Source organism: Chanos chanos, chromosome 8, assembly GCF_902362185.1.
Source record: "Chanos chanos chromosome 8, fChaCha1.1, whole genome shotgun sequence".
In the NCBI taxonomy this organism is placed as follows: Eukaryota; Metazoa; Chordata; class Actinopteri; order Gonorynchiformes; family Chanidae; genus Chanos; species Chanos chanos.
The window spans coordinates 4,410,001-4,432,202 of NC_044502.1; the positions used below are offsets into that span (position 1 = coordinate 4,410,001).

General features: G+C 42.2%; 1 protein-coding gene across 4 annotated transcripts in view; it reads right to left on the bottom strand.

The window, feature by feature from the left end:
- Positions 1-21,797, bottom strand: part of scn1lab (sodium channel, voltage-gated, type I like, alpha b) — a 28,636-nt gene extending 6,839 nt beyond the window's left edge. The window contains exons 1-17 of one of the 4 annotated variants that reach the window (XM_030781841.1): positions 21,525-21,797; positions 20,773-20,891; positions 19,853-19,942; positions 19,475-19,603; positions 18,215-18,306; positions 15,242-15,514; positions 14,099-14,162; positions 13,529-13,670; positions 12,810-13,016; positions 11,231-11,506; positions 10,774-10,971; positions 10,222-10,354; positions 8,990-9,228; positions 8,389-8,562; positions 7,692-8,048; positions 6,562-7,053; positions 1,632-1,764 (exon numbers count right to left, since the gene is read on the bottom strand). In XM_030781841.1, coding sequence (XP_030637701.1) covers positions 1,632-1,764; positions 6,562-7,053; positions 7,692-8,048; positions 8,389-8,562; positions 8,990-9,228; positions 10,222-10,354; positions 10,774-10,971; positions 11,231-11,506; positions 12,810-13,016; positions 13,529-13,670; positions 14,099-14,162; positions 15,242-15,514; positions 18,215-18,306; positions 19,475-19,603; positions 19,853-19,942; positions 20,773-20,891; positions 21,525-21,797 — 3,391 coding nt within the window. Of the gene's footprint in view, positions 1-1,631; positions 1,765-6,561; positions 7,054-7,691; positions 8,049-8,388; positions 8,563-8,989; positions 9,229-10,221; positions 10,355-10,632; positions 10,972-11,230; positions 11,507-12,809; positions 13,017-13,528; positions 13,671-14,098; positions 14,163-15,241; positions 15,515-18,214; positions 18,307-18,551; positions 18,644-19,474; positions 19,604-19,852; positions 19,943-20,772; positions 20,892-21,524 lie in introns of all 4 variants that reach the window. The other 3 variants (XM_030781838.1, XM_030781842.1, XM_030781840.1) reach the window with 3 other exon arrangements.
- Between the last annotated feature and the right edge of the window lie 405 nt (positions 21,798-22,202).

Here is a 22,202-nt window from a genome sequence, read left to right on the forward strand (position 1 = left end):
GGACTAAAATTCGGTTTGGAGTCGTGTTTTTTGTTTTTGTTGTTGCTAATTTTTGCGGTTGATGTTTCCAGCAAAACATAACATTTTAAATAACATAACATTAAAATGTGACATTTTTTAAAATGTTTCTTTGACACAGCTGATCCATTCCTGTCATAATGTTTGAAGTTTTAGAAGAACTTTATTTCCTTAGGTCTTGTCCTGTTGCGTTTTAGGAGACAGAACGCATTGATACCCCCCCCCCCCCTTCATTGCCCCCACCCCATATAAAACAAACTCCTCCCTCTTACCTTTAGTTTATATTTGTCTTAAATTCAATTAAAAAAAACAAAACAATGATATTAAAGTCTGCAGACGGAGGTCTTAATCATTTCCTAAACTTGAAAATAAAATTCTCCAGTTTTGACAGGCGTATAAGAACATTATAAAAAGATGTTTGTTCATTTTTTTTCCACCATATGTGCATGTAGACTTTTCTCACCATAAAACCATTACTGATGTACAACAGCCAAAAACATAACCCAGTTTAATTACTGCAATTTCTGTTTTAACAGTAGAAATTCAGTTATTACATTATCTCTGTACTTTTTTTTTTTTTGTCTCTCTCTTGGCAGTCATCTGATGAGGCTTCCATTTCATAGCTTGAACTTTGCATCTGAAGACAGCCTCTAAACGGACCTGACATCCTAATCTCGACCAGATCTCAGACTGCGACCTTTGATTTCCATTTGACCCCAAACGATCTTTCAGATCTCCCTGTCACACAATACCCTTACATCCTCTACCAGGTGGCTCGAACAGCGGTTAGTGCTGATTGGTTACATTAGGTTTCCATCTCATGACCTTCCCCTCCTCATGGGAGCAAAGGTCAACAAACTAAACTTTAAACTAATACATAAGCCAATTACTGGACATGCTATTTTTTTGCGAGGGAAAAGAAAAAAAATGGGTTTTTTTTTTCATTCTTTGAGCCCTGGCATTGGTGTCTAAGAACAACTTTCCGCTCTTTATTTCTACCGTGGATCCTACTATGGCAATTTTTTGGAAGGGTACCATGCATAGAACCATTTAAGCCTATTACGGATACAATGTTTAAAAGCTGCCGAGATATCAAATTAATTCACGTTAAAAGAAGGATTTGAAGAAGTCTACATTTAATGCTTCCTGACTGAAGGATAAAGTATCTAACTCTGACAAAACTGTGGAAAATGGTATTCATGCATTAAACCCCACACATCCATGTACAGCAGCAGGGATATAATCTCTCACAGGATTACCATTTTAATCTCTCACTCGAAACTACACCTGCTTCCGTGGTAATTAATTTTACTCTGATAGTAGAAAATTTTTTTTTTTCCTCTGCATTTCCTACACATTTACAAGCCTGAAAGGAACAACTGCGTGTGTGAGTTGGTGTATGTGTGTGTGTGTGTGTGTGTGTGTGTGTGTCCTTCATTTGTGTTTCCCAGAGACTCTAGTTCTAACTACTAAGAGGTGCCATAGTTACAATCCCTAAAATACTCCACCCCCAGGCCTGTGCAGACCATTCACACATTCATCTGTTCATTTGGGGTGGGGGGTCTTAATTATGTCAGTTGTCTCCTCTCTGTGACTCTCTGTTAGAGACAGACCTTCAGTGAAGCACGCCTCAGGGTCTAGAGATTCCTCTGGTTCCAGCTCCACTGACTCCGCCCCCTCTCCTGGGGGTCTGATGTCCACTGTGCTTCCTTCTGAGGAGCTCAGTACTGTGTCCACAGGGAGTTTCTATAGAGGCATGCACACGCACGCACACACACACACACACGCACGTGCATACACACACATACAGTGCAGGCAAATACACATGCATTCCCATTCAGGAGCGCGCATACACACACGCACACGCACACACACACACACGCATACATACACACACACACACACACACACAGAAAGAATGATTAGGCCTCTTTAAAGCCAGCACAAATTGACTTTAGGACTGGCGTTGTCCCGTTGTAATAGCTTTACATGCAGTATCATTCAAATCATTCAAAAGTACCTACAAGCCTGTGGATTGATCTTATAGAAGATTTTGTTGTTCTTGTTGTTCTTCTTGTTGTTGTTGTTGTTATAGCCAAATATGTAAGAAAAAGCCAAACATGACTTTATGATTTAACATTAATCACACAGTTCATTGTGGGTACATTTGACGTGAATTCATTCGTTCCTCATGCAGGATTTTTTTTTTTCGTCTTTTTCAAGGTGCATTTTTTTTTTCTAAATCATCCAAGCTGGTGATCTTTTCAACAAATGTTGAGTGCTTTAAAAGTATTTTCATGTCCAGTGCAAACATCCATCCCCCAGCGATACAAAAAAAAACAAAAATATGAATTCACACTACAATATTCCATGACAGAATAATTAGCATAATCAATGAATTGCCCCGCCCCCTTTCCCCACCCGATCCCGCCCCCAATCCCCAGAATGCATTTCCCTGATTGACATGAAAACACGGGGTGAAAGTCCATTCCTTTAAGCAGTGGTCAAGCCTCGGTCCGTCAATCTGACTTTTTTTTTTTTTTTTGAAGAGGAGGGTAGCCGCATTAGCAAAACATTTAACACCAGTGCCACAAACTGGGTCTAAGAAAGCTTTTACTCTTTGCTCACCATCGCGGGAATTTTTTTTTTTTTTTCATCGCTTTTCATACTCCTAGTTTCGCTAAGCGCTAAGATAACAATAAATAAGTAAATAATTATAAGCTGCTTTGTTGCGGATATGGAACCATTGGCAGTTCTCCTATGACAAAGCCAAAGGAGAAAAGAAAAACTCGAAGTGCACGGAATGTCTAGTAAATGACACTTGTGGTAAAAATGCTCCTCAACACTGAGGACAGTTGTCAAAATTAGCTATGATGTTACTTTACGATACACACTGGCAAAAGACCTAACGTAACCTAAATTTGTTGTATTGACACCTGTAGTTTACAGTTTACAAGAAGCGCCCAGACAACATACGAGATGAAGTTTGAGTTCATTTCAAATTCAATTTCATAACACACTATCTTGTTCTTACACAGGGTCAATCATTATTAAGCCTTTCTCCTTATAAAACAATGAATTACAAACTAGCGTAAAAGTGTAAGGTTAAACTATAAGACATTCATGCTAGTCTCATAACGCCTTAACATCTGACAATACCTGACAAACACATTAATTAGTTGCTAAACTAGCCTGTTTAACTTTTTAAAGCTAATGATAAATATCAGTTATCATAATATACATATTAAGGTGTCTGATATACGTAAATATGGCATAAAATCACTCTCTTAAATTATTATTATAGTAAAAAGAGTGTCTCTAATATTCTGGTCTGCTGAAGGCCTGGCAGTAATTGTTTGGATTTGAGCCGCAGTAATGGCTTGTCTGTATGGGCTGATACATCTGGTCTACGACGACAGAACTCGACTGCGTGTGTTCTCTGGGCTCTCGTGGTTAAGGCTGACTGCAGCCAGATCAATTTGAAAAGGGCAGCCAGAGAAAAAAAAAAAAAAAAAAGAAGAAGAAAGAAAAGCCATCTTAGACCTAGCTGCAGCACTGGTTGCCGTGGTACCCAGCTAATGCGGCGCAGGGGAATGATGTAAGCATGCTGTGTGTGCAGATTCAGAATGTTCCAGAATGTTCCAGAAGAACGTCTCTAATTTCTGAAAGGAAGCTTTTGCGGTCTTGGGATGCGATTTAAACAGCCCCCCCCCCCCCCCCCCCCCCCCCAAAAAAAAAGGCTGCTGTCATAACCATCATCTTCCATTAAGAGGTCCTCACTTATTCATGGTGTTTACCTCATAGAGAATATTTGGCTTCAGTGTCTTTCTGATACCTTTTATTATCTGCGATCAGTCTATGAGCTACAAGTTCAGCATTAAGAATTCAGACTGTTTAAATCGTGAAGAGATCCTCTGTTTCTCTCGAGTCCGTCTTCTCTCTTTTTTTTTCTTTTTCTTTTTTTTCTTTTTCTTTTTCGTTTTGTTTTTTTCTTCTGAAAAATCCAATTTGTGCCAGACGTCTGATGTTGGTCTAACATCACTTTGAATACAAACTTGTTTTATGATCAAGGTCTTAGAGTAATATGTAAACTCAGCCAAAAGAGAGTTAAGTTTAAAAAAAAACAAAAAAAAAAAAAAAACAGCAACAGATTTATAAACCCAGTGCAATATTGGCATTAAGTCAGATCATTAATTAACAATTAGCTTGGTCCCATTTAGGGCTCAAAATGTTCTTTTAAAAACAGTAACCTCTCTCAGGGCAAGCTCTATAGTTCCAACATGTACAGGTTGGCTTTTGTTCAATTTGCATTAGAGTAATATGGAGGGGAGAAACCATTGCTAACTTTGGTCGACATAATGCTAATAAACCAATGTATAAGGGTGCACTCCACCAGAGCAGTGGCATTTCTCTGCTGAGGGTTCCACTGCAGGTTATTTCTCTCAAAGAATTCGTAGAACTTCTAGTTCAATGCTTCTAAACTCTAAAAAAGAATTTTCAATTTTAAATGTGGAGGCTTCAGGAATTACCCAAACCCAAACCCCACCACAGTTATGATTCAGTGGCTTAATAAGTTTCTAAAGTCTATAAGTTTGTAAGTTTCTAAAGCAATGTGAAACCCTATGGACACCAAGCTCATTGTTAAATTAATCCATGAGACATCTGGGGTTCTCATTTCTAAAACAGCTTTCATCATTCCTTTATGGATCATTTTGATGTCAAGATGCAATCAAACGTGTGTGCTATGGACAATAGTATGGCTTTTTTCTGTGACACAAATCTCTCTCTCTCTCTCCCTCTCTCTCTGTCTCTCAACCACTCTTGCGCTCTCTCTCTCTCTCTTTCTCTCTCTCTCTCTCTGTCTTTCTCTCATCCATTCTCACTCTCTCTCTCTCTCTCTCTCTCTCTCCCAGTCTCTACTGTTGATTCATCATGTGTTGGATGCTCGATGGCAGTGATCGATCAAGTCCAGGAAATAAATAAATAAATAAACACAAAAACAAAAGTAAAACAAAGCAATAAAACTAATGACAACGGAAATCAAAACTGAACAAACAGAAGGTAAAATGTTCGGATGACGGGCTTCACTATCAATGGAAAACGATGATCTTGCTCATTCCGCATGGGTGTTTACACTGCAAATAAGCCCAGTGCTGAAACACAGAGCCATAAAGTATGAGGGTAAAACAAATCAAACATGGGGAGGAGGGGGGGGGGGGACGCTGTAACTCTTCAGTGCAGGGGTGTATTTACATATACATTTTTTTTCTGAGGGGGGGTGGGGGGGGGGCACAGGGGGTGGGGAGGAGGGCAGGAGGGGCACAGGCAGAGAGAAAAGAAAAACAAAAAAGGGCAATCCATTCAAAAAACAAAAGTAAAAGTAAATAACAACAAAACGAAACGAAAGAAAATGACGAGAGTATAGACGAGATCTGATTTTGGTTTTTGGATGGTAAAGGCAGTCTCCATGGTTAGTGTGAGGGTAGAATAAAGTGCTCTTACAATGTGTCTCTCTCTCAGAGAGAACCTGGAGATCGTCTGTCAAACAGCTGCAATAACAGGTAACACACAAAGAGGAGATACACACTTCACAAAACATGGATAATAGCAAAAGCAGCAACTCTGCAACTTCAAACACACCAGGAGTGAAATATTTTAGATTAAAACAGTGGGGAAGAAAAAAAGAATTCACTATTTTTGAGTTAGTAAGGAACATACACAAGCTAGTGTCCACTTACACACACACACACACACGCACAAACAGGCAGACACACAGAAACACACACACACATATACACACACACATACACACAAACACACACACACACACACATACAGACAAGCACACATTTGCACACAGTATGCACTTGTTCACTTAAATACAGTCAATTTAACCCTGGGCAAGGATGCTGAATTTAACAATTACTTCAATAACCTCATTCATAGTGTGGATTGTGTGCGCTGCTATTCCAGCTCAGTCATCCATGTAATATCCACATTAGTGTGTGTTTGCGTGTGCGTGTGTGTCTGTGTGTTTGTGTGTGTGTGTGCATGAGTGTGAGTGTGTTTACTGATCTAATGAGCACACTGAGTAACTGAGTAAGTGTACCTGCTACTTTGCCAACGGGCTTTTGTTAGTCATAACTATCCATAGCTCCTCTAAGTCATATGCCCATTGAACTCCCCCGAGGTGAACACACACACAGACATACACACAGACACACACACACACACACACACACAGCTGAACTGCAGCTTGGGATTAAAAAGAAATATTAAAAATAATGATGCAACGCCAACATGATACAACACAACTCACAGTCTCGCTCATTTAAAGACAAAAATCACTCCACTTATACACTCATAACATACTACTGAACAAACCCTTTAAAAAAAGAACACACACAGCAACACATTTTCTTCATCACTGGGAAAAAAAACATCTGCATTTGAATATGCTTATGAATTTTTTTGTAGTGCAACATTAGTAGGAAATGTACGACACTGAAAAACGTTCTCTCTTTACAGAATTCGCTCCCTTACCTCCTTGCTCCCTTCCACGTCTGACGAGTCGCTGCTGAAATCCTCCGTGTTCAGATTCTCGAAATCTGACTCGCCCACCGCGATTGGCACAGTAACCGTAAGGCTAGGGTTATGGATGAAGGACATATAGTCCCCTTCCTCAATACCGTACTTGACGTGACCCTCGACCCCGTTGCCTGGCGACACACAACCTTCCTTCAAGAAGTCCTTGGTTAGGTCCACGGCGACCGGCGCATGATTGACTAGACAGTTCTCTTTGCCGTCGCTATGAAGGTCGTCCAGGGGCTTCTCCTCGTCGAGGGCGCCGGGTTTGGACCCGGCCAGGCACAGACTCTGGAGAAACTGCCGTAAAGTGGATTTGACGAAAGCGATGCCACGCTGGATACGGCCCACGGCGATCTGAAGGTTGTTCATCTCACTGTCGTCATCAGTGGCTGCTAGATTGTCTGCGCTGAAGGAGCTAAGCAGCAAGGCCAGGAAGAGGTTCAAGACCTGGGACGAAAACAAAAACAAAAACAAAAACAAAAACAACCATAAGCTGTGCAAGGTATCAGATACATCCAGACGTCCAAACATAAGCCTTTAATGCACTGGACGAATGGATTTAACACAACTTCAGATGTGGAAGTAGCACTGAAACAAGGATTAGAACATAAAAAAAAAACAAAGCAAAGTGAACCTGGGAACCAAACAGAAAAATCAATAGACTAAACCTAAATTACACTCTCTCTCTCATTATCTAAGCTGCTTATCCAAATTAGGGTTGCAGGGGGTGCTGGAGCCTATCCCAGTGTTCATTGGGCGGAAAGGTAGGGAAACACCCTGGACAGGTCGCCAGTCCATTGCAAGGTACCTAAACTACTGACCTTCTTAATTAAGAATTGTTATACCTGAGACTCAACTTAATGCAGTTCAAACAAACCTAATGATCATCAAATGATAAAATCTTTGTATCACAATGGATAGACACCGTATGACCAGGGCAAAACAAGAGAGGAGGACCCAGAGCAGAGAAAACTGAGTGGGGGGGGGGAGCTGGGGAACAACAGACGAGGGAAGAAACTTGAGAAAAAAGATCCAAGGAGCTACCAAAACCAAACGACCGGCTGGGAGAACGCGGCAAAGCTCACCACCAGATTCCCGATGACCATAACCATCATGAAGACGATGAGGCACATGGTCTGCCCGGCCACCTCCATGCAGTCCCACATGGTCTCGATCCACTCTCCGCAAAGCACCCGAAACACGATGAGGAAGGAGTGGAAGAAGTCGTTCATGTGCCAACGCGGGAGCGTGCAGTCGTCGGAGATCTTGCACACGCAGTCGCGGTAGCTCTTCCCGAACAGCTGCATGCCGACCACCGCAAAGATGAAAACGATGATGGCCAAGACCAGAGTCAGGTTTCCCAAGGCACCGACCGAGTTTCCGATGATCTTGATCAGCATGTTGAGAGTGGGCCACGACTTCGCAAGCTTAAAGACTCGCAGCTGCGGTCGATCGAGAGAGAGAGAGAGAGAGAGAGAGAGAGAGAGAGAGAGAGAGAGGGAGAGAGAGAGAATTATCTTAGTAACAGACGAAACTGAGGCATTACATTATGCATCTTCATAAAAATTAATTTAGAGCTTTATGGATGACACCTTATGTGGGCAGCGTCTTATATAACTGTCTTATAATATCCAGTGACAAAATAATCTAATAACATCTAATATCTAATAAAAAGGTTTTGATGATCTCAGGTTTATATTGACTTTTATGGAGTTTCCATTATTTTCCCCACAGACGCCGTACAGAAATCCATTCGGAGAGGGACGTTCTGTGCTCGCTTACCAATCGGAATGATCTGAGAACAGAGAGCCCCTCCACGTTGGCCAGGCCCAGCTCCATCAGACTTAGGCTCACAATGATCCCATCAAAAATATTCCAGCCCTCCTGGAAGTAGTAATACGGATCCAGAGCGATGACCTTCAAACACATCTCTGCCGTGAAGATGCCTGTGAAGACCTGGGGGGGGGAGATCCCAAGCCCGGGACAGGTTAAAATACAAGATGTGTCCCCGGCTGATGCATCAGGTGTAGCGGTAATGATCTCTACACAGTATAAAGCAGCTTGGGGTCGTAATGTTTAAACGGTTACAAAATCGTTTTCATGCTCTGAGCTGATGAGAGGGTATGGAAGTATATTTAAGGGAGGAATACTTAACCTGTAATGTTTAATTTGTTAAAATGGTGAATAGGATTTCTTTGTACTTTTGTAAGTGTTAACAGGCAAATAGGACTTGTTGGAGCAATTAAAAAGTCTCTTGTTTTTTGAGCTCTGGTCTGAAGTGAGGCTTTAGAGATATATTAAAGGCAGTAATACTTCATACTGTCCGTACGATCACAGTAAACCACCCGTCTGTTTGTCTGTCTGTTATCTCGGCGTAGCTCACCAGGTTGCCGACGGAGAGAACATCGTTGAACTGTTGGGTCATGGGATAATGCTCCATGGCCATGAAGAGGGTATTGAGAACAATGCAGATGGTTATGGCCAAGTCCACGAAAGGATCCATGACCACCAAGTTCACAATTTCCTTCACCTTCAGCCAGGCTGGACAACAGTCCCAGATTAAGAAGCAATTGGCAAATTTATACCAGCATGGCGGGCACTTCTGTCGTGATTCTTCCAGCTCTGCAGAGAAGAAGAGGACGAGTCACATTTAAAAAAACAAAACAAAACAAAACAATAAAAATTGTCAAACTTTCTAACTCATTTATAAAACCACGAGTACAGGTGTGGAAGAAAACCACTGAAACTGTACAACGTGGACTTTATTAAGAGTGTGTTCCAGGTAAAGCAGGCGCTAAGTTAGATTTTTTTATGTTTCACATGCAAGATGACATTCGTGTTATGAATGACGATGTCGTTCATACTTTTTAAAAAGAATTATTTACATTTTTATTCCTAAAGCTTATCCAGAAAGACTCACAAATAATAGCAGCTATGTCAGAAGTCACATGACTCTAGAATTACATTGGAGTTTAGAATCATGGTTCAGGAGATCATTAACATGAAGCTGTTTTACTCAGGGTTTGAAGAACCTTCAGATAAACCATTGTCCTTAACACTACACTATCAATGCACCAGTCCTACGAGACTGGATTGAACCAGTAAGGACACATTTAAAAAAAAACAGAACCACTGGAAGCACCGACCACGTTCAGTCTATCACTTATGGCTACCAATAAGGATCTGACCATTCTTAAGGTCACGTAACACTTCTGGTCGCTTCTTATGAAAATCTGACACGAGTTCCTCGTGTCTATCAGAATCATAATTATCTAAGAAGTAACTGAGTTGACATGTTATTCATTAACGTGAACGAATCGTTATTCGTCAACATATGGTTACACTGAGGAGGTGATCTGATGGGGGATGAGGGGGGATGCCATCCCCCTTGTTAGCAAAATGACCAAAATGCATCCCCCTTGTTAACCTGCCATCCCCCTATACACTGTATAGAGTATATAGTCAGTGACCATTGGGCCATCCCCCCTGTTGGCCATTGGGCCATTACCCCCTGTTACAAAATAACAAATCACTTACTGATTACACTAATGTTACAGTGTTCACATGACGGTTTATGTAAGATGTAATTATGAACATTCCTGCGCAGTGTCCTACCTTCCATAGTGTTAGTGAGAATGCTAGCCACGCTCAGGGCTCTCTGTCTGGCCACCGTGTCGTCCAGATAGTCCATAGACGGCTGATGGGAACCCGAACGCTTCTTACGCACTTCCGATTCCGTCGTCGTGCCCTGGACAGACAAAAACAGCTGTGAAAAAAAAAACTGTACAACCAGGCCAGACGTGAATGTAAAAAACAAGAGATTATACACTGAGTGAATGTGTGGATTTTTGTGGTACATTGTGTAGCACAAGTGTTTTGTCACAGCGTGTTGTAGGGCCTGTATGTTTGTGTTGGTAGTAAATTTCTGTATCATCTTAAATCTTATCTTATTATAATATGATATTATAATATCGTACGTAACTCGTGTGCAAGTGTGTTAATATGTGTACAAAAGCCTCTGCAGACCTCTGGGAGCAGCCGTCCAATAGGAGATGTCGGCACAGAAGTCCCACCCACTAGAGAGACCACTCCATTGCAGTCAACAGTGCAGTGCATCTTCCCATTGGCTGGGAGCATGATCCTGGGTGCGAGACTGAGCTGGCTGACAGTCGAACTCCTCCTCTCGATTCGACGAGGAACAAAAAGAGAGCCGCGGCGACTGTCGCTATCCTCAAACGTGCTGTGCTCGTCGTCCGCAAAATCGTTCTCCGACCCAAAGTCCCGCGCTCGACCGCGGAAGCTAAACAAACTCGCACGGCTGTTCCGCCTAGGTGAGAAGAGAGACCCTCGGATACTGAGAAGAGACTGCAAGAGACAACGATAGAGAGAAAAAACGTCGAGGTATATCATTGTGTTCACCATTAAATATAATGCAATGTAGGGAAAATATTTGCACTTTTTCATTTTTTGAAAATTTTTGCGAAATTCATATTTTCTGTAACATTAGACATTTAAAACAAAATGATCAACACCCAGGGAAGGCCTCCATTACCAAGTACATGCACTGGTGCAATGAAAAACTACAATTCCCATAGGTCCTCTGTCTCTAAATCCTGAAAGTTACCTGGTTGGGTGTGGAGCATTTCTTCTCGTACGAGAGCCTGTTGGCATCGATGGAGAAGCGGAAACCCGATCGCCTGATGCTGTCCTCCGATTCCGACTTATGAAACTTCTCCTGGTCTGCCTTCTCCTCCTCCTCCCTCTGTTTTCTCTTCTTTCGTCTGTTCCTTCGCTCCTTGGCGCTCTTGGAGCTGAGTCTGGACCCCCCAGAGGAGCTCTCCTCCGACGGGCCCCCCCTCCCGCTGTACTCTCCGCTCTCTGTCGCTGCCGCCGCTGCAACCTGCCAACCAATCAGAACGCGAGAGCTGTTGTCAGGGGCAACCAGGACCAGACTTAGTGGAAGCAGAGATGCCAGGAGAGCAGAGGAGTACACACCCAAAATCAGCTTTGAGGGGAGAAATAAAAAAAAAAGAAAGAAAGAAAGAAAGAAAGAGCAGGGACAGCACAGAAAGGGGGGAGAAAGTATGAGAAGAGAGAGAGAAAAAAGGAGGGGAAAATGGGAGAGGGAGAGATTCACATTTATCAGTGGAAAAGCCCTCACAGATGCATAGTAGCATCTCATGTGAACCTGACATTTGTGAAAACAAAACGGTGTTGGTCTCCACGCTAAAAAGCAGATGAGTCTGAATTATGCTAGAATACGCTGGAAATACCAGAAAGGCAAAAGCTTGTCGCAGTTATATGACTGATGAGCTGGATTTTTTATTTTTGTCTGGATTATATTTCCTCTAATGAAACCAAATACACCATTTTAGAATCCACAGAGCAGTCAATAACAAATTAAACAGAAAATGAACGACTCTCACTCTTTCTCTCTGTCTCTCTTTTGCTTTCTCTCTCTCTCTCTCTCTCTCTCTCTCTTTCTCTCTCTCTCTCACTCTGTCTTTCTCATATTACTGTGTTTACGCTTTGTGGGAACACTCTCTCCGTCTTTCTCTCCCTCTCTCTTTCTCTCTCTCTCTCTCTCTCTCTCTCTCGTTAACTGCTTTGGTTTCCATGGAGACAGGGTAATATGAGCTGCACTAGCGCCGGTAAACTCAGCAAATGAAGAGGAGGAAGAGGAGGAGGAAGAGGAAGAGGAGGAGGAGCGTGGACAGGACGAATGAATAATATAATAAACAGGTAGAACTGAGGAAGAGAAGAGCTCATGGACTGTACAGGCGTGGCACTCACTGACAACTGCTCCTCTCTTTGTTGAGTCAGTGTGTGTGTGTATGTGTGTGTGTGTGTGTGTGTATAAACGTTTGTGTGTGTAGACATATGAGTCTGCAATTACGTACACACACATACACCTGACTAAGCTTGCATGCATATGACTGTGTACACACACGCACAGTCACATGTATGGGGCGTGTGTAAGTATATGTGGAGATCTACAGTTCTGTGTGTGTGTGTGTGTGTGTGTGTGTGTGTATGTGTGTACACACACAGGTTCATGTCTGCATATACGTCTACAGGTTAACATGTCTGTAACATGTGTGAATGCATGTGTGCTTGCATACATGAATGTGGGATATATGTGCATGTGAGTGCATGTGTTGGTGTGATGCAGGTTTCTGCGTGTCTGCGCTCCTGTGTATTACCTGCGCCTCCTCCTGTTGTCTCTTCAGCTGCTCCAGCATGGCCTGAAACTCCTCCTCTTTTTGCTGGGCCTCTTCGATGGTGGCCTGGTTCTGTTCGTCATATGCCATGGCAACCACAGCCAGGATTAGATTCACCAGGTAGAACGAACCCAGGAAGATCACCAGCACAAAAAACACCATGTAGGGCTTCCCTGCTGCGCGCAGGGTCTGGAGAGACAGCATAAAAACACGTGCACACGCGTACACACACGCACACGCACACACACGCAAACGCGTGTGAACACACACGCACACGCACGCACATACAAGAACACACACACAGACGCACGCAGATGAACACACACGCAAACGCATGTACACACAAACACACACGCGTGCATACACAGAGAGAGAGAGAGAGAGAGAGAGAGAGAAAGAGGCACACACACACACACACACACACACACACACTTCTTTAGAGTGAACATACTATATGAACTTTAGAGTGAACATACTGTACGAAAGCAAATACATTCTCTCTGTGAATTACTTTGTGGGGTTCTGCTGTAGTGGAAAGAAAAGTGAGGGCTGAAGTAAGGTCTGAATGACCGCGATACAGATATTTAAAAAAAAAAAAAAGTGTAGGAGTACGATATGGAAACTCTATTGAATTATTGATCCTGTCTTACAAAGGGGCTTGTTTGGGAAAGGCCTGGTTTTTACAGCTTGTACACTGATACCTGTTGGTAAAGGTTTTCCCAGAAGTCTTGCGTCATAAGGCGAAAGAGAGAGAGGAAAGCCCAGTTGAAGGTGTCGAAGCTTGTGTAGCCGTAGTCAGGGTTACGCCCTGCCTTTATGCATATGTAGCCCTCTGGACACTGCCTGCATTACAGCCAATTGGGAAGGGAAGAAAAATGACTGAGCACCAATCTAACCAATCAGAATACGACACACTCCACCAATCACAGAAAAGCATTACAGCTGACTCTTCCCACCAGGGCTGTTCCATGTCATACAGTGACACCACGATTAGTCAACAATTTTTTTTTTTGTTTTTTGACCTGCTACATAAAATGGCAGCTCTCAATGAAGGATGAACCAGAAAAAAAGTGTTAACATCGCTTCAAAAATATAAAACTATGAAAGAACAGCGAAGTGCTGAGTTCCATAGAAAAGTAGTTTCAAAGCCATAATACAAACGGTTGAATTGCTAGCAAAATAAAGGCAGACAGATTTAAAGGTCAATTTATTTTGAATGCCTTAAGATTATTTGCCCATTGAGAATATATGAATTTAAATGAAGATTTTACCCAGCATCACTTGCATTCCCACAGAGCAAAGCATCTCGGCGGTTGGGTAAGAAATAGTAATTACCTGAAAACAGAACGAGAAATAAATAAATGAATGTCTGTTAAAAAAAAAAAATGAACCAGGCAGATTGAAGGTGAGGAAGAGAGAGAGAGAGAGAGAGAGAAAGAAAGGAGAGAGAGAGAGAGAGAATGTGCGCTTGCTTTCTAGACTAAGTAGCCTAGAGGAAGAGTATTTGTGTCCAAACTAAGATTGACCTTCGAACTATTCTGACTCTGAGCCTACTCCCCAGGGAAGACACATACACACACACACACACACACACACACACACACACGCAAGCACACATATACTGAGAGTCATACTGTTGCCTCAAGCCTTTGGGTGACTCACTGAGTTTGTACCCCTCACTCTGTCTCTCTCTCTCTCTCTCTCTCTCTCTCTCTCTCTCTCTCTCTCTCGCTCTCTCTTTTTTCTCTCCTCTGTTTTGCCCCATTTAACCACCGGTTTTACTGAGTGTACTCTCTATTGGCTCCAGGGTCTTAGTGTCATTCTACATCTCATTTCCACACTACATGAGAATAAACCCCTCAGGCCTGCTAATCTCTGAAACACTGACACGCCACCGCATGGGGTTATCACGGGACAAGTGAAAAAGACGGATTCGTCAATTGTAATTACGGGTCATTGTTAGAAAGTGTAGAAAAGAGAAACCCGTTATGTTGTAGTTGCATTAGAGGCAAATACATACTAAGACAATACAAACAGTAATTTTATGGTGACTTGAAAATGCTGAGGTTGAAACTCTCGGCGCCAAGTGCAATATGTAGAAACATGACTCCAAATGACGTAATACAAGAGCAAAAAAAAAAAAAAAAAAAAAAAAAAGGGGGGGGGGGGGGGGGGGGGCACTGGCCATTAAAAATCACATTTTGAGTCAAATTTCATCTTTTTTTTTTTTTTTTTTGATTACGTTAGTTTATTGCTAAAATCCATATATTGGAGCAACCAGGAGCCGCTGATGAAAATAACTTCAGCAAAACAAGACAACAAATATACGAAGCTTGTACAAACTCAAACTGACTGAGGATGTGTCCTGACAGTTAGCTCATGACACACAAACACACATAAAACCACCGACTCACGTTCGTCCTCGATGTACTCCGTCCAGTTGAACGTGCCGGTGGCGTTGGCCTCCGCTAACAGGTCCGTGGTGCTCTGGTTGAAGCCAGCGGTGGCGTTGTGGTCTTGCGACGTCACGCTGGCGATAGGCATCCTGACGCATTTCTGTTTTAGATTCCCCATAAAGAGTTGCAGTCCGATGAGCGCGAAAACGCTCAGGCAGAAAACAGTCAGAATCATCACGTCGGACAGCTTCTTCACCGACTGGATCAAAGCTCCGACGATGGTCTTCAGTCCTGAGTAACACGCACACACACACACACACACGCACGCACACGCCGGACACACATACACACACAGACACACACACACACACAAAGTGATTACAGCAAATCTATCCTTAATGTACACTGCAACTTTTCTTTTGTAATCCTGAGGTTATGTCGACCTTATGAAGGTGTTATGAAGCTCGTCTGTCGGGCCACTGCACTGAAAAGCGCATGGGCTAAATACATGTAAAATACTTTCCCAAATTATTATTAACAGATTTGGCATTGTTATTCATTCTAGGGAATGACTATGGAACATAAGATTCAGTAAGAATACAGTTAAATCACTTGGATCCAGAAAGATAAGATAAAGAAAGGAGGGGAAAAAATGTTGTTGTTTTTTTACCTATGCTAAGTGAATTAGCCAACACAAGCAGTTCTTAACACCTTCAAAAACAACTAACTGTCTGACTGACATTAACGATTTCCTTCTATTAATATGTTAATATGTTACTGAGAAGCATAGCATAGCTTATGCTTGATAACTGGTGTGTGATGCACTGTGAGTGATGCTTTAATGAATGTAATGTACAATAATGCTAACAAGCTATTGATAGCGCTGTTAAAAGTGTTAGGTATGACCATTGAAACAGCATTTCTTAAGCATGGTTATAAAAAAAAAAATGAGTTGGGTTTTGTTTGTTTGTTCAATTTGTTTGTTAGTTTGTTTATTTTTCAAGTTTACACAGGTCTACTTAAAGAGGGTTAAATTCCATGAGTTCTTGCCTATCCTCTCACCCTCTCAGAACAGGTCCATGCTTAAGTCTGTTCAGTGCAGCGTTAAAGTGGCAAAGAAAAGCAGTGAACGGGACAATCTGCCATGTCCTTTAGCCCAGACAAACTCTAAAGGTCTGACCGTTGTCCTTCACACGTCCTTCAAACACACAGAGGCCTATAGCACAGGGTGAAGCCTGCGTGTGTGTGTGTGTGTGTGTGTATATATGTGTGTGTGTTTCAGCCTAAGTGCACCAGACAGTAAACCTACATACCTATATAACGTTATTTAGCTGAAATTACTGTCACAGACTCGCTTAGTATCCGTTACCCTAAATTTCACTTTTGACTTGAATCGTTTAACCTCAATTACAGACTTAATTTAGGCCCATTATCTTAAATTGGAACACTAGATTAAGTTCATTGGCCAAAATGTAAACAACAAATTTAGCTGTGCTTAGTTTAGTTCATTTATCTAAATTTAGGCCACAAATGTAGTCCATTTGTTTTGCATTAGACTAGATGCTTAACCATAGCCTAAACAACATTACCGACCAAGTACATCTGGGCTAGATTTTCCCATTTTATCACCAGCTTTGTTTAAGGCTGTCAGTCTAAAACCATGCCACAGACTCAGTAGACATACCCTAAATCGCAGGTGTAGTTAGTTGAAACTTTTTTTTTTTCCTTTTTTTTTCGGAATTATACCACACATTTTACTTCATTTAGGCTAATTCACAACAGATTTAGTTCTGCCCTGTGATGGACTGGCGACCTGTCCAGGGTGTTTCCTTGCCTTTCGCCCTATGAGCGCTGAGATAGGCTCCAGCACCCCCCACGACCCTGATTAGTATAAGCGGCTTAGATAATGAGTGAGTGAGTGAGAGATTTCGTTCTCCTAGCCTGAATGATATTACATTGATAAGATATACCATTTGTATCAAAGTATACTACTACATTCATTTTAGCCTAAATTATATTACAGGTTTAGATCACTCTAAATTAGTTTATCCAATAGAGTTAATCCACTTAGAATTAATTAAAAAGAAATAACCTTTTTTCATTGGTGTTAAAACTGCAATATAGACCTATGAGATTATCTCAGATACTAAACACCCTGTCTTTTTTTTTTTGTTTGTTAGTTTGTTTAATAGGAGGTTGAGTATGTATCTAATGGCTTTATAATACACCACAGCACACAGTTCAGCGTATTGAGCGAAACCGTTTATCTACCCTGTGACTCATAATCGTAATGTTATCAGCACACATCTATATCAAAGTTATATTGTGTGCCCATAAGATTAATAAAGCATGCAGTATTTATTTTGTGAGTACGTGCGTGTGCGTGTGCGTGTGCATGTGTGCTGCGGAAAAGATCTTGCCGCAACAAACGCACGCGCAAACACACACACACACACACACACACACACACTACAGCACAAACAACACACAACAGCGACGGATGCACATGCACATTGAACTCAAACAGCAGAACAAGGAGGAAGGGGCTTGGGAGAGTCACACGCTAGGTTGGCTATAGCAATGTCTCATGCATAAAAAAGAAATATATCAAATTAAAATAATAATAATAATAAAACACTGAAAAAATAAACAAATTAAAAAAAAATCTGTAAGCTATTTCCCAAGGCTGGTCTTTGGGAAATAAAACCACCAGAAATCTGGAGAAGAAGAAAAAAAACAAACAAACAAACAAAAAAAAAAAACTAAGAATAAGAAAATGATAGAAATGAGATTTTAAAAGCCTGGAATCCTTTCCACTTTGAGTGGACTGGCTGTGATTCCTGCTTTACCAATCCGCGCTGGAAGAATAGAATGTGAGAGAGAGAGAGGCCCAGCGGAGGAAAAGGATGGAGTGAGCGAGAGCTCAGATGGAAAAGAACGGCAGCCCCGCAGCCCCTGACCTTTGACCTTTGACCTCTGTCTAGCTCTCACCTGGTATGACAGATATAGTTTTGAGAGCTCGAAGAACCCTGAAAGTTCGCAGTGCTGAGACATTGCCCAGATCCACAAATTCTGTTACATATCTGCAAGGAGGGGAAGGGGAGGGGGAGGGGGGGGTCAAACATACACACACGCGCGCATACACACACACACACACACACGAAAACACACACACACACACGCGCACGCACGCACATTAGGACAGGACAGGGCAGCAGGAGGGAACGTCACGGCCAAGAGACACACCTGACTTGACACCTGTGATTACGCAATACACACACGCGCACATACACACGCATATGCACACGCACACACACTCACACCTTACCTGGAATGACTGAGATAGTTTTCAAAGCTCTAAGCACTCTGAAAGTGCGGAGAGCTGATACATTGCCTAGGTTTACAAATTCAGTTACATACCTGTAGGATCAAATAGAGAGTTACCACTGGGCACACACACATACACACGTGATCTCACGTTCTCTGTTGCTCTCTCTCTCCCTCTCTCTCTCTCTCTCTAACACACAAACACACACACTCAGTCTCTCTCTCTCTCTCTCTCTCTCTCTCACACACGCACACACACTCAATCTCTCTCTCTCTCTCCCTCTGTCTCTCACACACAAACACACACACTCAGTCTCTCTCTCTCTCGCTTTCTGTCTCACTCTTTCTCTCTGACACATGCGCGCGCACACACACACACACACATGCAAACGCAAACTCTTACTCATTTACATAAACCTTTATCCAGAAAATCATGCACACATATTCACATACATCAACTTCCTCTGCAAACACACACACACACACACACACACAAACACACACATACAGAAGTCGCTTGCTTAAGCTTGTTTCTTAACACTGAAGTGTTAAGAAATCATCTCACCAAAACCAAGAAACAGCACCAACAGATCAACACAGAAGACTAAGTGAAACAGTTATAACACAGGCCTTGTAACACTTCATTAACACACAGGTAAAAGAAAAATGACTCTCACGGTTGCGTCATCCAGCAATACTAAACACAAACAAATTAGGTTCTAACATTCTAATCTGTAATATTCTGTGATCCGCATGACGGTTCCATGAATCTTAAAGCATACGATATTCAAATAAAATTAAGTGTTCTTCAAAATATTGCATATACTCACTCCATAATGATGACTAACTTCTATGCATTACACTCTTACCTATATCTATGTCTATATACATTTAAGGTTGTGGGACAGTGTGACAGATACTTACGCCATAAGAATGACGCTAAAATCCAGCCAGTTCCAGGGATCTCTGAGAAAGGTGAATTTCCCCACGCAGAAACCCCTGGCCAGGATCTTTATGAGAGATTCAAACGTGTAGATTCCCGTGAAGGTGTATCTGTCCAGAAACAAGGAAGACGGGGGAACATTACAAGTCGAAACGACGGTGGCGTGTACCTATTTGCACCACGTTGAGGTGAAAACTCAGTCAACGGATTAATAAAATTACAATTGTTTTTTTTTGTTTGTTCGTTTGTTTGATGTCTGTTTGTTTGTTTTATGTTCTCAGTTTGTGACTAACAAACACACACACACATGCACACACACACACGCACACACAATGAATATTTCAGTTGAGTAGACTTACTCTACATTCTTTGCCCACTCCGGGGGATTGCTTAGTGTCATGAATGCACAGTTGGTCAGTATGGTGCACATGATGACAAAACTGAAGAGCGTGGAGACCAGTAAAGGACAAAATCGCAAATACACACCCTGGCACACACAGAGTACGGCAAACACAAAAAGACATGGGCCGAAATACATATAACTGTAACCTTGTTTTCAAAATGTCATAGCATTGAAGAAAATACATTACTAAATGGTACATTTTAAATACAATATGTGTATTTTTTTTTTAATTCACAATGAGACAGAGAGAGAGAGAGAAACAGCAAAAGTGCTGTTATTGTGCCCTTGAAATGAGATCCAAATTCTAAATATCTTACGAGCAAACTGAGAGACCAGTATTCCTAACACTTAGCTAGCTAACAAAGCTATCCACCGCTTGGCTAATCCCTTCGTTGAATACCACACCTAGCTCTCGATCTACCTAAACGAGATTAATCTTTGAAAGCACATAACAAACTAGCCACAGCAGTGAGGCTAATCTTGTTGAGCTGCATTCTGACTCTTGAAAAATGGCATTAGCAACAGCGCTAATGTTGAGCCCTGGTCGCTCAACAGGTTTAAAAACTGATTAGCAGAAAATTAGCGTTAGGCGCTCAGATATTTGCATGCGGCTTACGGTCGATCCCTTAGCTTTAAAACTGCAAACATGAGCCTTATTTGGGCACTGTGTAAAACAGGATGAGTCCAATTGTTCTTTTTCCCTCCTCTGAAATGACATGAGCCTGACAAAGATGACTAAGATGCGTTTTGTGTGCTGACTGCTTTAAAGACTTGTAATAGAAATACAACCCAACCATACATACACCCACAAATGTACACAAATACAGATATGTAGACACACAAAGGCAGAACTGTATGGCTGTTGTAAAAGGATATGAATGCACCAGGATCTTAATGGATAGTCTCCTAATAGGATTAAAAGGGCTTAGAATGTATAGAGCAGGGGTGGCGTTGAACCGGAATATGGCCTTCCCACGATTCAATACTATAAAAGTCTGAAAAAGAGAGAGACAGAGAGAATGAGAGAGAGGGAGAGAGAGAGAGAGGATAAATCACTTCAATACTTAGTAGTGATCCCCTTTGACCCTGTCTGCATTCGTCAAGACTACATTTAAAATCACTTTCTGATTGATGACTTTGCAATAATGCAACAAAAAAACAGGCACCACCGCGTGGCTTTTTACTAGTACGCCAGGTACGCAGGTCATTTTTTTGAAAAATAGACAAACAGCAGAAGAATACCCAGGCTCAAAAACCCTGGTGTGTCTCAAAGAGATATCCATTAAGAGGTTTAAGATTGAGGAAAAAAAAAAAAAGTTTACTGTCTCAAAGTACTGGAGCATAAAAGGTGCAAACTGTAAGTTGTTTTTGATCAAAATACTTTCATCAGCACTTAATCTGATCTCTCAGCTGATATTTTTTGTTACTTGCTGTTAACTCTGTAATATGGAGCCTGTGTCAGCGTTACTGTCAGGTTGCTGTAGTAACGGTCAAGGTGTAAATGTTTTGTACTGTGACTCTATAACATTGGACCCGTGTCAGTTTTACGGTCTGGTTGCTGTGGTAACGGTCAAGGTGTAAATGTTTTGTACGGTGACTCTATAACATCGAGCCTGTGTCAGGCTTACTGTCTGACTGCTGTAGTAGGGGTCCAGGTCTTCCAGTGGCACAGACACCATTCCGGGTGGGATGTCTCCGTAGATGAACGGGAGGGATTTTCCCGCCTCCAGGTCACTGTTGGGCTTGGGTCCGTTCTCATCATCTTCCGGGTCACTCCGTCGCTCGCCCTTGGGCCGTCTGGCGTTCTCCTCTGCGATGCGGCGCTCGATGGCAGCGAGCGACTCGGGTACGAAGGGCCGGAAGCTGTCAGGTCCGGGGGGAACAAGCAGCTGGGCGGCCATATTGACATCGTGCTCCTGCAGCCGGGCGAGCTATTCCTGCAGTCACATGGGATGCTGAGAGAGAGAGAGAGAGGGAGAGAGAGAGAGAGAGAGAGAGAGAAAGAGGACTAAATACAGGATTCATGTATGCAGAACATCCTAAATAAAATCTAAAATTTGTCAGTTCAAAATAGAAACCTACAGTGAATGTATATTCATAAAGCTGTAACACACAGTGCCAAGTCCACACACCTCGAGTCCAAGTCAAGTCTCAAGTCTCCATGTCCAAGTACGAGTCAGTAGTGTTCAAGTTCAAGTCCAAGTCCAAGTCCGTGTCAGCACACTCTCCAATAAACGCAGGCCTCTTATAATCGTCGGTACGCACCACGCTATCAGTGAAATGAACGCCTGCCTCAAATAAACGCG